This window comes from Mizuhopecten yessoensis, unplaced genomic scaffold (genome assembly GCF_002113885.1).
Source record: "Mizuhopecten yessoensis strain PY_sf001 unplaced genomic scaffold, ASM211388v2 scaffold716273, whole genome shotgun sequence".
In the NCBI taxonomy this organism is placed as follows: Eukaryota; Metazoa; Mollusca; class Bivalvia; order Pectinida; family Pectinidae; genus Mizuhopecten; species Mizuhopecten yessoensis.
The window spans coordinates 22,098-39,275 of NW_018480034.1; the positions used below are offsets into that span (position 1 = coordinate 22,098).

Below are 17,178 nucleotides of genomic sequence, written 5' to 3' on the forward strand. Positions count from 1 at the left end.
TTTTTTTTAACTGAATGAGAAGAAATGTAAGGCCAAATATCCTCACAAACAACGCTTAAGTGAAATCAGTTTGCAACTAAGCAGTTCGAAAATTTTGCAACACGTCTGGAGAAAGACGTTCCTCGTGACGCTGTAATTCACTAGAGTAAAACGTCCGTTTATTATGTTTGTTTTTGCATAATAACTGCTATACATACCGTAGAAGCACCTTCCTTTTTGTCATCGCCGCTGACAACATGCGCCATTCTCTGCGGCTTCGGCCGCATGCTTGGCCACAAGTCACCGAAATCGGGATACATAGCCTTATTTATGAATCAGTAGTAGGTAAACGTTGCAGAAGTGTATGTATATTGTTCATTGTCAATGCTGCTTAAACAACATGCCTAACATTAAGTCAACACTCGCCTGCATTTTCGTCTTTTCCGCTTCGCGTTGCGAATGATGTCTAGGCCTACACAAAACGAAAGTAAAATGTGCGCATGTCTAAATGTAAGGGAGATCACTCGTGTTTTCCCGCAGTATATGTCTGAAATCATTCCGAAGGTGTTGTTGTTTTTGTGTATATTGAAATAAAAGAGTCCTGTTATATGGTAATACTTCAATAAACGAAAAACACAAATCACACCAACAGACATATAAAATGTAGGCCTATCGGAGCATATTTTCGTTTCTGGCTGAGCTGTAATTAGCGAGAAGGCGATATAAAAATGCAATAGCATATCTTATGATGAAAATAGAACAAAATGATAATACTGCGAAGGTAAAAAAAGCCTTCAGGTTAGAATACCAATATGGAACTAGAGAAGGACAGTGGCTAGTTCTAACATGATTCCCGGTCTCATCTGCCCCGGCCGGTTGATCCCATTTTAGTTAGGCAAGCCTGGTGTGAATCACACGGAGGCGATTTTAGAATTAATTGACAGGATCCGTATCCATTAATAGGTTTGTAATATGAACTTTTTATGTTGATCTCCTACATAATTGTAAGTTATACTCCGCCTTATATTTCGTTAAATTATCAAGTTTACGTAACAAGTGCAAGCGAAATCCTAATTGACTGCCATGTTGGAAACTTCCTCAATCTTTCCGATATAGGTCAGACGTCTAAATATGGGTGTCATGACCAAATATGGAAATTGTAGTAAACATGACCGCATCAGTAGTAATACTATATTTGGCCGTGAAGGCCATATAAGGAAACGGATAACATCACGCGTGATCTAACATGGCCGTCGTTTCTTTTTTTAGAGTTTTTAGTAAGGATTTGTTATTTTAACGATGAACGAATATGCAATATTTTGATAACATTATAATCATATGAAGCGTGAATCAGATATATTATTACTGATTAGCACTTTTGATTATCCTCAGTTAGTTGGAACAGGACCGCTTCATAGCTCTGACCACGCAATATATAATTGTAAACAGGGACGTAAATGTCACCAATTTTAGCCAATCACAGGACAATATTTCCGTGTAAAGGGTTAATCCAGCGACAGTTCCAAGAGTAAATACGAAGTTTTAGAAGGATACTTAGTTCTAACTAAGAATAAGATTATATCCAATGACGTTTGAGTGAACTTGAGTCCGTGGTAATGGATTTTATTTGCAGTTTGTTTAGTATTACTAGAAGGTGACGTTATGTCTCGTTTATGAATATCTGAGCTCATTAACTGAAGTATTTTTACCGGAAGTTGCGTGTAGCATGCATGACCTACATTCAAGTAGCAGTTCCCGATTGAGATAAACAGGGTGCATTTTCAATAAGAATACGACGTTGTGATAAGATCATATGTTCTATAAAGAAAAGTAATGATATTTACAAGCCATTCAAGTGCATTTGAGTCCAAAGTTACGCATAATAAAGACAGTAGGTCCGGTATATGATTCAATTTAGTACCAGTGACTACCGCTAGAGGCCGTCTGTGTGAAATCGACATTTATGAATATCTGAGCTCATTAACTAAAGTAATACCAATAGCTGGCGGCTAACGCCTTAGCTAAAAACTACCATGGTACCAATGCTTGGAGTGGGAACCAAGGGTGTGAATCAATCGATATCAGTCAAAACACAGGTTGGAAACCTCTCTGGTATTGTCAGACTTAATCAACTATTTATTTATTCATCATTCGATTTAAATCTAAGAATACAATTTCTGTAGGTAAATGCTCCAAAAGATGCTATATATCCTAATATCCTTTTAGGTATCTGATATGTGCTTGGCATTTGATGATTACAGTCTATGCTTAATACACCAACACTCATTACTCTCAGTCCATAATACACTTGATCTCGCCGTGCTTGAGGGTAAAGAATGACCCTGTTATCAATCCCTGCCGGTCAAGCTCTGCAGCAACTTTTTCTCTAGGTTCCAAGTAATGCTGAAAGTAAACACAAGATAATGGCTGATCACACTGTGTTAAATGACGGAAGGCATTTTATATGAAATTGAAAATCATGTGTAGTAACATGTGTGTAAAGGCTAAAGGCTAGAACTTGATTCTGGAAGAGTTCATCATCTCATGTCATTTCATAACAATTTTAAGATTATGATTTTCATTTTACAATGTCTTACCCAAACTTTATGCAAAATAAAGATTTTCCCAACAAGCGCAACATCACGCCAAGTTTGTGTGTATTGGAACCATGGGAGAAAGTTAAAATATTGTAATATATTCCCTGTTTGCAAAATCAAAAAACACAGAGTGTAAGTAATGAGAGAATGGGGAGTAAGTTTAGACTTTGAAACAGCCCAGTTTTTGCAGTGGGGAGAATGCATGGGGAGTAAGTTCAGACACTGTAATTGTTCTGGATAACGTGGAGTTATTACTTACCTCAAAACAGCCTAGTTGTTTGAAGGTTCCCCAGTGGATTCCAACAGAGTTTGTGGATTTTATGTCAATGTGGATCTGGACAGCTTCCTCTGGATTAACATGCTGAGGGTACATAAACCACCTACAACCAATAAACATCGAAGTGAACAAGAACCCTCAAACACATCCACTTATCTCAGTATTTCACTTTGGCAGCAATGTGACACGCTATTATCATCTCTGATCTTGAACTTCAGATCACAAACCTATGTTTCGTATTCAACATTCTTTACTAAGTACTCTCAAAGTCATCAAACACAAACCTTACAAGTTTCAGCATATAGAAGTCTACGACCAGACAATGCATTGCAGTGTATTGACCTTTGACTTCTTGTTATGACCCTGACCTATCATAGGGTACAGAAATATGAGTAGTACAGGGCATAACACACAAACTCTGGTACCTATTAAAACTGCTGACAACTCATAAGTTACATGTAGTCCGGAGAAGATCCAAACGGACAGTTGGCAGAATGCTATAGAGTATTTCTAGTCATTTTTAACCTCAGTGGAAGATACTACAAATCCTACCAGAATTCACAAGAAAAGAGATGCAAAGTTACCAGACTCCTTATCTATCTAATATGTTGGAACAATGCACAGGGGCCAGACTCGAGCTACAATATTTGGTAACAATGGACAGGGGCCTGATACTATCTTTTATGATGGAAATATGCACAGGGCTCAGCCACTACATTGTATCTATTATGGTGGACCATGGCACAGGGGCAACACTCTTTTATGTTGGAATAATGCACAGGGTTCGGACACTATCTATTATGGTTGACCATGGCACAGGGGCCAGGATCTATTGTGTTAGAACAATCCCAAGAGGCAACACTATCTGTTTTGGTGGCACAATGCACAAGGGCAAGGCTATATATTATAGTGGACCATGGCACAGGGGCCAGGCCCTACTATATTGAAACTATGCACAGGGGTCAGACTCTATCAAATAATGGAACAATGCACAGAGGCAAGACTCTTTCTGTCATGATGGAACTCGACAACGAGATCAGATGCTATTTATTATGGTGAACAAGGCACTGGGGACTGTCACCACTGTATTTTGGTGACACAGGGTCAAAACTTTTTTCTATTATGTTTGAAAAAAATACAGGAAAAAGAAATGTATCATATTGGAACTATGCACAGGAGTAAAATTCTTTCTTTAATTGTGGAACATTATGCACTGGGGCTAGACTCTTTCCATTAATTTATGGTGGAACTATGCATGGGGGCGTATTATTCATTATGATGGAACGTCTTTTTTTTTGTTTTTCTGAAAAGTGAAATATAAAATAATTTATAAACAAACAAGGTTTTGGTAAAAATGTATAATTGTTTACCTCGGTTCATATGAACCTATGGGAATGGCAGCGATTGTAAAGGGGCCATATCTCTGTCCAATCTGTTTAAACCCTTCACAGTAGCCTGTGTCTCCAGTAAAGAAGAAGCTGTGATTAGGTCCTTTAACAACCCAGCTTCCCCACAGAGACTGAAATGTAATAAATACAAGTACCGTACACATTTTGTGGTCTTCTTTCCTTCAACACATTTAACTCATCCACCCTAGAAGACACATTTGAACTCTTCTGATATAAAGGCTGCAATATAGTTCATTATAAAATTTCAGGGGTGAAGGATACAAGCTATACTACATTCTATTTTTGTGTAAGAGTTATCTCCCAGTTATTGACTCATTCACCCCCCAAGACACATTTGAGCTCTTCCAAATCAAAGGTTGGAAAAGTTCATTATGAAAGTTCAGGGATGGATGAGTTAATTTTCCATAAGCATTAAAATTAATTATGTCTCAAGTATTCTGATGAACACATCATTGTAACCTTTCAAATGGGTCATTCAGTTAATGTAGTCTAACTATCATTCATAAAAGATGTTGAACATACCGGGTATATTTTTTTTTGTGGAACTCTCTAGGGAAGAAGGTTTATTTCATACTTCGGTACCACATATCCTTTAACAGTCATTGACCTAATATTTGATAATCATTCAGTTTCATCAGCAAGAGTTGTGCAGGCTCAAGTTTTATACAGGAATTATGAATAAATTTAAATCTACACTATAAGGATGTTAGAACATTTTGAAGAGTCAAACAAATACATCTTATGTTACATTTGTCTTCTCATTTTATTTCTACTGCTCCTACCTCCGAAAAAAAATCTTAGAAATTAGCTGCCAACTCCATGTTACCTTTTTCTTTAAGAAATAAGTATTTAATGCTCTGTTTAATGTTTATTAGAAGATCAGGATTTTTTCTATAATTATTTAAAGTGCTAACTGAAAATCAAGCTCTAAAATTTTGGATATTCATGGCCTTCACAGTTTCAGTTCATTATCGGACATCTCAATATTTTGTGTATTTGTGGTGCATGCATGATGTATCCTTGTGTTTAAACAAAAAGTTTTTGGTACAAAATTACGTTATTAGTGTTACTAAGAGTTAATTCTATTAAAAATGATTTTGCAAAATCTTCAAATTTGAATAGCTCAACAATGACTAGGGTCTGGTTGTTCAAAAGATTATAAGTTTAATCAATGATTAGTGCAAATTATAAATTTCATGTTATCTTAAACTTGCAACCAATACTTGATTTAAAACTCCAGACTGGATTTATTGCCAAAGTAAGTTACATGCAAGCAAGCTAGCTGTTAAACAGTAAGTATGTTGACAGAATTATTAGAGGTGGTTAAACCTTGATTTAGCTTAATTATCACCTTATGAACAACTGGGGCCAGATGAGGTACACATGGCACTTTAAAAACAAAAAACATTCCGCTGACTGACAGTGCTCGCAAATTAAATTATTTTCTGTTAAATGTTGAGTGTTTCTATTTAATCTTAGGTAAGGTTTGATATTGCTATTATAAGTATGTTTACATTAAGCAACAGTCCAATCATGAAATACAAACTTTATTTTCATCATTCCAAGATCTTCTGGACCAGTGTTGGGTTGGTGTAAAGGCTACAGTTGTCTCCCCCTGTTTTCCCACAATTTTCTCCTCTTCCCACCAGGATAATTCAGTCACACGACCACACCCCATACTTTTCATCCATGTCTTCAGTCCCATTGGCACAAACCAGTGTAGACTAGGGCCATATTTGTTAACCAGCTGTTTTACAGATCCTACGTCTAGATGGTCATAGTGGTTGTGACTTATAACAACAATGTCAAGGGGAGGCAACTCCTGTATCGTACATGGTGGCGCCCTGTACCTCTTGGGACCCATTCGCTGTGAGAATGAACAGCGGTCACTGAAAATGGGGTCAGCAAGGACAGTCAGACCATCCAATTGAACCAACACAGTGGCATGACCAATCCATACCAGCTGGACACAGGATGGGTCAGGGTTTGTAATTTTTTCTTGGTCAAGCTTCATTAGAGGGAGGGTCACATCCAATTCCTTAAAAGATAATATATGCACATATTCGAAAATTGTACTATTTATGATTGGGAAAATATTCATTATGCCATTCATGGAAAGCATTTCATACCAATCAACATATAACTATTTGACACAATAAATGAAATGTGTACTTGTGGTCAAAGTATTGAAACTCCTTATCAGCAGATAATGTTTTAATTACATTAATATAATTCCAAATTTGACCTTGGACTTTGTTACAAGTTCTGTGATTGGTTGATACATGTAATTGCACATGTGACCCATTTGAGTTGTCTCCCGTTGCATAAATGAAACTCATCTTGAAAAAATGTTGCTAGATCTTCTATCTTTGTCTTATCGTTTATTATCAGTAATGGAATTTTTGAAAATAAATAAGTTGAAACTACAGTAGAACACACCATTTTTTACAACTGTTTACTATGCATTGCTACAGCAGAGACGTATATATACTGGCTTTATATGTCTCTGGCTACAGCCAATCATGTGGTGTGTAAGTAAATTTCCCATAGTTCATGCTAGCATGAACATTAGAAAAATCCAGATTCCCCGACACCAGACTTAGATGTCACACCAGACATGCACCTATCTGTCTGTCAAAATCTGGTGTCAGGGCCAGTTGAAACTCAGGCTACTTTTATTTCTGAAGTTAACTATAATTAACAGTAAAACAGTTTTTTCATATACAATACATGTATTCTAAAAAATACATAAACTCTGAAAATGCTTAGTAGTTTATTAGTAGTTTATTAGTAGTCAATTTTGTCTAAAATACCAGACTTAAATAATTCCGTGAAAATACATTACAAGGATGAGATATGACTTGTGAGATGTACCTCTTGGCTTGGTATGTTACTTCGATCAATATCCCTGATCTTGAACTTTAATAAATTCCATAGAGAAGGTTTATGCCAGGATTTCCAGGGATTTTCAAATTTTCCATTTTTGTAAATAGGCTTTGTAAGTTCCATCTGGTCTTGGTGCTGGGTGGTTTCTCCCTCCATTACTACTGATACTGTATTTCTCAATTATAACGTCTAAAAGTAGTCCTTCCGGTCAGGGAATTTCTTACTTATATCCATAAGAGGCCGTTGGTCGGCCTAACATATTATACAATGTTTTGATGACATTTTCGCTGATGTATCGCTATATTAATTACTGCAGTACAGCAAACTATATTGAATTGATGATAAGGAGATTTTTTTCATTTGATGATGGCCTTTTGACACTATTGTCTAAAGGTTATTAGCTAATCCAGTTTCCAGGACGCATCTGTGAAAGCATTTTGGTCCAACACCTTCGTAATCCAAACCGGGGCCCCATCACACAAACTGAAACTGAAAACAGAATCAGGGTGAGGACAAAACCCGGAAAGCACTCAGGCGTGAAGATTATTTTGTTGATTATTGGTATATATTAGGCTGTATCTCCCTCAATACGTCTTGGATTTTTATTCGGAGAACAGTCTAGGAAAGATTATTTTATACCCGTTACAATAATATAAGTTATGCGTACCATTATCTAATATTGGAAGTGAAAGTGGTGGCCGGAATGAACCACTATGAAATAAATATGGCAATATTTTCAACTGGTTTCGTTCTGATAAATACTCATATCTCGAAAAATGCTGAACCGATTTTTGTTCGGAAACAACTCTGGTCAAGGGAATTTTGCACTTGTTAATATGATACCAATTTTTTAAACACATATTTCATATTGATCGCAAAAGTGATGGCCGGAATGAATCCAAGTCGTTTAAAAAATGACGAAAAAAATCTAACTTTCTCGTAAATTTCTGTCTTTTTTAACCCATTACTCGTTAATTGCAGAACCGGTGTTCGGTGAATACTCGAAGCAAGATAATTTTATAATCTTTAAGCTGATATAACTTTTATTAATATACATCACAAACTCGATGCAAAAGTGGTGGCCGGAATGAACCACTATGACAACACCAGTAAAATGTTAAGCTAACCAGCCATTGACCATGTGCAGCTTGTAATTTTTCCCATGGTAGTTTGTAATCAGTATTTTCATTGGTCAAATAAGAAAAAAATCTCTGATATAGAATGAATAATTTTCAATATTTCACTGGTAAAAATGTAATTAAATCTTTCCTTCATCTAAAATAATTAAAAAAGAAAAATTCACAAGCTGCTGTTTTGCATTCCGGGTTTTGTACTCGCCCACAGAATCATGGTTTATTGGAGGTTTTGAACTTCCGCTGTCGCCTTCCACCGGTTGGACCGATTGAACTGCAATGTCAGTTCATAAATGAAAGACGGGCTAAGGGGTCTAGATTGTGTAGTTGTTACTACCAAAACTTAACAAACACTTTACATGCTTAGGTTATTATTTCTACAGCCCATCTAAGTTAATCCTGAAGATATAACACTTGGAGTCAGAAAAGCCGGTTGATCCGCATAAACAAAAATTAAAGCTCCCTTTTAAGCGTCTTACTGATAAAGACACTTGTAAGGGTAAGTTGAAACCATGTGCAGTCTGGACATAAAATGTTGATAAATATATATAGGCCTATCTACATTAACATTAATCAAATAACATAGAACGACAGCTCTTCAGTTGAAATATTTGCTACTACGGCATAGCAGGCTTTTATAACCAGTTATATTACAAAATCGTCAACTTGATAAATTTTGAACAGGGGGCAAATTAAGACCGGGGTATGAGCACAAAAAACTAACATATTAATACAAATTGGCGTTTAAAAGCCTTTTTCAGGTTAAAGAATTTAAAACATGACATACAAAATATTTCAAACCGTGTCGACTGTTTTGGTATCATAGGAATTGAAAAAAGGGGAAAGGAGGTAATTCAACAGGTACTACTAGCCTACACCTTAGCTGCGATAACCAGATAACGTAGCTTTCTGACGACGAGAGATTTTTTTTTATATTGCGTCGTCAGAGGAGGCCGGGTTTTTATATTAGTACTAACCTATAATGTAATCAAGGTTGCTAACTCTGTCCCCAGAGTAAAACGATCCCGTTTCAGAAAACATGCAATTTTTTTCGTTCATAATATGATGCCAGGAGCAGTCTAGATCGTCAGGAAAATATTTTTTATTTAATTTGATGTATGATTTGCCATATATAATGGTATTATTTTCCGTATCAATTCGTCCTGGCCCCCTAGTAGTTCCGGCCCCTACCCGGTCCGTCCTTAGTAGTTCCGGCCCCTTAGTGGTTCCGGCCTCACTATCTATAGTGTTTTCCTTCGATCATAGATCACCATTGAACTATTTTTTATGCATGGATCGAATTTTTACATAAATTTGGATATAACAGTTTTACATTTTGCTAAAATGAAAAAATATATCTAATAAGTATAGCTAACATTTACATTATGATGAAATATATCTAATATTTTGAACTAAAATATATACTGAATGGTATACCTGATTTATAACGGGACGTCATGATAAAATATATCTAATAAATATAATCCATATCTATACGTAATGGTATACCTAATTTATAACGGGACGTAATGATAAAATATATCATTACTAATATATACGTTATAATTACAACTACTAAGACATGTACGGCAGTTGTCAGACATGATGAATGCAATGAATTTTCTGTCGAAATATGTTCCTTATATGACAAAATTATTCTATTCAAGTTGCCAACTGTCTGTTTATTTGAGATCATACAAATTTGCATCTTCACACTTGGAAGATCGATAAAGGGGTACGGGCCGGAACTACTAAGGTCGGAACGACTATGGACGGGACAACTCAGGGGCCGGAACGACCTGTATTCTAATTTTCGGTAGAATTCATGAAACATCAAAAAATGGTTGAATTTCAGTTGGTCGGACACTGTGCTGTCCTCGGGATGACACGCTAAATCCCTAGTGGGTAGCGCCTAACACACGACACGTACACTATTCAATGTCAGTACAGTGTTTCTACGATCAGAAACAAACTTACATGTACTTGTATTATTCCGTTTTTTGCGTATTGCAGAGTTATCTTCTCTTGTGAGCAGGTGTTGATTGTTAAGTCACTTGTTTGTGAGAGTAACGTCATCAATTTTTGAGAAAACGACATAATTTTCTCACTCAAACCAATGACGTAACAATCAATACCTGCTCCCAAGAGAGGATAACTCTGCAATACGCAAAGACGGAAAAGATCATGCCGTTACATTATCATGTTGGACACCCGAGTCCATGGAGGTTTCAAGCTGGTCGGGCTGAGGATCTTAAATCTGAACAAAGCCTGTCATTTTCTCTAACTTTTGTGACCTTGGCGCTGATTGGCCTCTAAATTTAACGGACCAATCTGACCATATAAGTTTGGTAAAATTTGTTACCAGTTGAAAACAGGTGCATTGATATACCTATCTAAAAAAGCTCTATGTTGCTGAAAATTTGATCAAATTTGATTGATACACAATTTTGCATAAAGACAGCACAAGAAATCACCAAAATAAAAGAAGATATTACTGCTATTTCTATCTGTTCATTTTCCAAAGTGTATTGACCGGAGACATTGGTTGTGTATTGGAAGCATTGTTTCAAAATGAGTATTCAATATTCATAAATAAAATATTTAACAAAACATTGTTTCCCTTTTTGACAGAAACTTGAGAAAAATAACCAACAGTGATGTCAGTTCTTGGTGTAGGTCTTCGACGCATCGTTCGCCCTGTTTCAGTGATGCGAAGATGTTGGTCTGGGGCGAAAATAGTGTGTCCTAGCAGATATACTGTGAAAAGGACACACGTACCTTCTAGTTTATGTCGACATCTTTGTGACCAAAGGTCACCGGAGCACCTTGAGGTGATGACAAATGAAGAACAGGAAGAGAGCTGTCCAACAGAGCAGGAGGATGTTGAAGATCCTGAAAAACCTCCAAAATCCTTACCGTTACCCTCCCAGGAATTCCTTGACCTTTTGAACGATCGTCAATTGGACCATTACAAGACTATTTTAGATAAATACGAAAACTTTTGGCGTATCAAATTTGATGATGTGAAGGTATGTACAAAATCATTGTAGCATAGACATTGAGTGGATTAGTATAGATTTACTCCTTGGGCCAAGGGGACACGATTCAGTATAAACAGGGTGACTCTTTTAGGGCTAAGAGGTGAGGCCCAATAAAGAAAATTGAGGTTAATCTTAAAGACATTCTTCTTTCCTGGGCATAAAGGTATTTTGTTCAAATTTGCACTTGAGCATCCTTGGGCCGAGAGGATTCATCGTTTTATAAGTGGATGATGTGGTCTTCCTCTGAGGGCAGAGGAGGGGAGCCCAATAAGGGAAATATATAATCTGTTAAATCCTTCTTCATGGATGAAGAGATGGTAATCAAATTTGATCTATAGCATCAATTGTGAGGCAAATACATCCATATTACCAGGATTTGTTCTGCCATTTCTGTCTGTTTCCATCTCTGGGCACTTAAACCCTAATTTGTCACAACATGGAAATAAATGTAATCCACACACTGATGTAGCCATTGGTTCATGTAGAGATAAATATACCCCTGGAAACTTAGTTCCTGGAGCATATTCAAAACATATATATATGCTTGTGTAACATTCACGTAGATAAAATTCTCAAACAGCCCAACAACAGATTAAGGCAACCCATCAAATAGCTAGCCATGTGCTGTCAATTTTGCTACGAAATATTCCAGGGGTGCAGAGAGCAAATAATTGCATAATTCCTGGAGTATCAAGGATATTGGCAAGTCTATCCCAGGTAAAATTGAGGTAATTAAATGTCCGACTAATTGAAATCTGTTTGTAACCAACCGAGTTACTGGTTAACTATAGCTAGCTAGCCATTGACAACCACCTGGCCCAAAAGGTGCAGGTTGATGATAATTGACCAGAAACATGCTGGTATGAAGGGCTACCAACTTTGTTCAAATTGATGACCCTGACCTATAATAAAGGTCACAGGGGTTAATAAATTTAAAATCTTCAAACAGCTTCTGATGAATAACCATGAGGCCCAGAATGTTGATATTTGGCCAATATCATGCTTGGATGAATGGCTATCAAGCTTTTACATTTGAATGTCCTTGACTCGCTTTCAAGGTCACAGGGTCAAATATGCATAAGCATTTAAATGACCTTATCTCAATAAACAAAAGGTCTAGGGTAGTGATATTTTGCAAGTTGTATGCTGAGATGAAGGGTTATTAAGTTTGTTCAATGTAATGACTTTGTTCAACTTTCAAGGTCACAGGGGGCAAATGTTTTTAACAGGTTCTTTTGAATGGCTCGGTCATAAATACTGATATTTTGCCTGTAGCTTTATTTTACATCACTTTTAAGGTTACAATTGTGAGATTAATACCAGGTGAGTGATGCAGGCCCATTGGGCCTCTTGTTCTGTTTTCTAGTGATACAATTTATTTGCATTATGATATTTTTCAGCTACGCCCCGATATCATATTGTTGGCTAATCCATGGTTGCTATATTTAAATTACATGTAATATCTTGCCAAGGTGTATTCTCTTCCTCACCACATAATACGTAAGCAGAAGTAGGCAGAAATTCTATGATGAAATGTTGAACAAGGATAAATCAATTGCATTGCTTTTCCAGGTGCCTTCTGTCCTGAAAGATTCCAACTGGAGATTCATCCTCGGATTTGGGACATCTAAGACATTACAAGTTTTAAGAATGCTTCATAGCAGGGAGGCAAAGAAAAAACTGAAACGAGAAACAAAACCAAAAGAAAAAAATCAAAACGTCATCATGCACAGTCACACCTTACCAAACAAAAGTTCACAGAAAGCTTATGATATCCTGAAGACATACAAGGCCATGGAGTATGGCCAACAGCTTGTGTTTGACCTTGGTTTTAAAATTGATGCTGAAGTAACTCACATTTTTAGGGAAGAGAGACGAATCAAAAAGCAAATAAACCAAATAATACATGACAACGCCAGACAAAGATTTCCATTTCACTTGGTGTTCTGTAACGTAAATGAGCAAACTCGCAGTATGTTGGAGGAAGCGGCTGGTGATATTCCCATTACAATCACAGATCAGTGCTACCTGAGCATGTTCTCAAGGAAAGACCTTGTATACCTTTCCCCTGACGCAGCGACCGAGCTCGAAACTTACAACCACAATTGTGTTTACTTAGTCGGTTGTATTACAGACCTGGAAACCAAGCCGTTGACAAAGAGCAAGGCACAAAAGCAGGGTCTCAAACATATGAGTTTCCCTATCAGAAGATACCTAGGGTGAGTTGTAACATAACAATATACTTTATTATGATCGGCTCATATAGGAAACCTGACCTATAAAAGCTCCAGATGCAGATACTAATGACGAGAAGGGGTTGGGGGTGGTGGGTGGTGGGTGAGGGATGATGTCTCTATATTTCAGATAATTTTTCCTTAAATCAAACAAAATGAATAATTTTGTTTATAGAAAATAAAAAGTAAAAGTAAATCTTCTAAAGGATCCATTACAGGTAAAAACACCAGAGAATCCAACTGTAAAAGTTTTCATGCATACATATCTTTTAAGTTTCATTTTGGAAATAACTGTAGTGCCATTGAGCTTATGGTATGGTGTGTTGTCTGTCGTCCGTCAACTGTCAACTTTTTCTTTAAACAAATTCTTAAAAACTTTATGACCTAGGGTCATTATATTTTGCTAGTATAGGTACCTGGGATGGAGTGCTAATAAATGACCTTCACACACTTTCAAGGTCACAGGGGTCAAATATGTAAAGTAACCTTTAAAGAACTTCTTCTGAAAAACCAGGAGGCTCAGAGTGATGATACTTTGCCAGTAGGTACCTGGCAAGGAGTGCTCTAAAATATTCTCAAATAAATGACCTTGACCACTTTCAAGATCACAAGGGTCAAATGTGTTCAAAACCTTTAAACAACTTCTTCTGAATAACCATGCATCGGAAGGATTTTAAGATGTCAGTTAGGCATGGAACATCGGTTGATGCTGAGAGATAGAGCCAATGTTTAGAAAAAGTTGCAGTCGTGTATTTAATGAGAATATTTTCAATTGGTTGCTTAATTATTCAGGTGAGCGAAACAGGCATTTTGGGCCTCTTGTTTGTTCATAATGTCAAGGTCACAGACGTCAAATAGGACTGTTTAAAAATTCATGCTGTCATTGGCAGGAAGGCTCCGCATTTGTCAAGATAAATGACCTTGACTTACTGTAATTACCGTAACTAGCACCCCTTCCTCTCTTTCTGGAGGGACTTTGATTTACAGTACTTATTTATGTCACTGATCATAGCCGAACTTAACATGAAGTGGATGAAACATTAGGTATTCTAACCTTCAGTCACACTGGAATGTTTAGTGTCCTTGTTTTTTTGTTATGTAGCAACAGTTTAAGTTGCACAACTTGGTCCATCAAAACTCAGTTTGTTTTCCTTATTTAAAGCTATACCCCTATTTAAGCTAATGTTTTAAGTGCCCTGGGCACTAATTAAGGCGAAATAGGGTACTTTCCTTGTTGCATGGCTCAGATATAATATATACATTCAATCAATATAAACTAGACATAGAAAAGTCACTCATATTAAATCATTTCACTGGATGTGCTGAATGAGCCTTTACAGCCTAATTTTCATTTCATTTTGCAGAAATATAAAGTCTCGTATCCTAACTCTGGACCAAGTCGCTAATGTACTTCATGACTTGAAAGACACAGGTGATTGGATGACGGCTTTAAAACACGTTCCTAAGCGCTTCAGACAAACAGAAAACAACAGTTCCAGCATGAAGAAAAAAAAGAAAATGATTTGACAGTCCAAATAAACTTATTGATTATTGGTCATTTTTATATATTACTACCCCAATACAAGTTTGCTTTGGTATGTACTCCGTAACCATGGATACAAAAAGTGCATGGGTATAGATGCCCTTAGCCACGGTTCATTTGACTATTGCTGAACAGTATAGTGCTGCAATGATATATTAGTATGACATTAAATTCTTATCACAATAGTAACAATACTGTGGTCACAATACGATAGTTATCATGATACATATATACATGTAGTAACAGTAGAAGCAAAGAGAAAAGATATATTGCAAATTTTTAATGGCAATATTTCAATAGAAAATAAGACTTCATCAATAATGGGCATGACTTAAAAGTTTCACACATGTTACGTCTTACAACGCGTATGCTGAGCTGAAGCTGTCACTCGCCATATTTGAAGGGATATGTGTAGACTAAATTCAGAAAACAACAAAATCCAAAAAATACCGTACATGTATAGGTGTATTGCGACCTCCCAAAAAATATTGTGTATTGTACCGTATTCAAAATATGGTGATATATTGTTTCGGCCCTACTGAATAGATATTTAAGTTTAAGAAAAAAAAATTATCAACTTTTAAAACACAAAAAACTTGTGAGGAATCATGTCCCACTAGTAAACCAAAGGTCCTAATGTCACGCTACCACAATTTGTACAGTGTCAAATTTTTCAGTAATATTTGAAAATCCAGATTTCAAGTGAATCTCTTAACATGATGTTTACTTCACATGTGACCCTTGTACATTAGTGTTACCAATGTATATCCCTTTCCAAAATTGCCTTTATTTCACGTATGTCATGGGAGTATATAGTGCTCCACAATGTGGTACTGTTGAAGATTGTAATGTTTTTTTTGTATAATTGTGTCACTGAAGTGTGGAGCCGCATATAAACATTGTATTTTATACAAAACTTTCTATTAAATTCCAAAGAAGCGTAGACAACACAGCAGAATCTTTGTGTCAAAGCTTTGTGTTTTTAATCAAGAATAAATTCATCTATAAGCACCAGGATTCTGTCTTGTTGTCTTGCTATCAGTGGGACTCTGTAAAAGTATCATCATCTGAATTTCACCGGATTTTCAACTGCAAAGGGACGGTGTCTCAAAAATCCCTAAAGTGAAAACTTTCTAAGTCAGTAAATCTGTGAAGCAAGATCACAGCATTGTGTGGCATTTTTAATAAAACTCCACACAGACTACATGTATATATTAAGTAAGTTGATGGAGAAAAACACCTGCTAGGACTTAATATAATAATAAATCATTCATAGCTAAGAGAATCGGCAGTGTTGCTTTCCATATTAACTCCAAAAGAAACTTATTAAGTGATTCATTATTTGCATGACAGAATAATAAAAACAGCATTACGGTTGTTACTTAACTGACACAATTTAAACCTCACTAGTCTGTGTTTTGAGATAAAAGATATTACCCAAAAAGTCAACCTCAGAAAGTCCAATACCGTATAACGGGTTATTAAGCGGGCTAAATGTTTTTGCAATTTTGACACAAAATTTCACCTATCGGGTATTATTAGTTCATGTTCTAGACATGTGAAGGAACTAAATTTCTGCGGTGATTTGGAACAGAGACAGGACACTCGGCACATAAAGTGTCAAATAGTCGACAGAGACGGGACACTCTGCACATAAAGTGTCAAATAGTCAACAGAGACGGGACACTCAGCACATAAAGTGTCAAATAGTCGACAGAGACAGGACACTCAGCACATAAAGTGTTAAATAGGCGACAGAGACGGGACACTCAGCACATAAAGTGTCAAATAGTCGACAGAGACAGGACACTCAGCACATAAAGTGTTAAATAGTCGACAGAGACGGGACACTCAGCACATAAAGTGTCAAATAGTCAACAGAGACGGGACACTCCGCACATCAAATGTAAAATAGTCAACAGAGACAGGACACTCCGCATATAAAACTCAGCACATTAAGTGTCAAATAGTCAACAGAGACAGGACACTCTGCACATTAAGTGTCAAATAGTCAACAGAGACAGGACACTCTGCACATAAAGTGTCAAATAGGCGACAGAGACAGGACACTCAGCACAT

At 36.6% G+C, this 17,178-nt stretch overlaps 2 protein-coding genes across 3 annotated transcripts; one reads left to right on the forward strand and one right to left on the reverse strand.

Annotated features, from left to right (window-relative positions):
- Window positions 1-2,089: 2,089 nt before the first annotated feature.
- LOC110442510 (N-acyl-phosphatidylethanolamine-hydrolyzing phospholipase D-like) lies at window positions 2,090-7,641 on the reverse strand. The gene is made up of 5 exons (XM_021486155.1): window positions 7,137-7,641; window positions 5,809-6,300; window positions 4,224-4,372; window positions 2,836-2,956; window positions 2,090-2,382 (listed from the first exon to the last, which is right to left on the reverse strand). The coding sequence occupies exons 1-5, from the start codon at window positions 7,302-7,304 to the stop codon at window positions 2,272-2,274; spliced, it is 1,041 nt and encodes a 346-aa protein (XP_021341830.1). The 5' UTR covers window positions 7,305-7,641; the 3' UTR covers window positions 2,090-2,271.
- Window positions 7,642-8,695: 1,054 nt separating this feature from the next.
- LOC110442511 (mitochondrial ribonuclease P protein 1 homolog) lies at window positions 8,696-16,465 on the forward strand. 2 transcript variants are annotated; one of them, XM_021486156.1, is made up of 4 exons: window positions 8,696-8,780; window positions 10,913-11,310; window positions 12,895-13,541; window positions 14,921-16,465. In XM_021486156.1, exons 2-4 carry the CDS (start codon window positions 10,939-10,941, stop codon window positions 15,081-15,083), a joined length of 1,182 nt encoding a protein of 393 aa, XP_021341831.1. In that variant the 5' UTR covers window positions 8,696-8,780; window positions 10,913-10,938; the 3' UTR covers window positions 15,084-16,465. The 2 variants fall into 2 exon arrangements, with proteins under 2 accessions (XP_021341831.1, XP_021341832.1); XM_021486157.1 differs by lacking the exon at window positions 8,696-8,780 and adding an exon at window positions 8,792-9,142.
- Window positions 16,466-17,178: the final 713 nt, after the last annotated feature.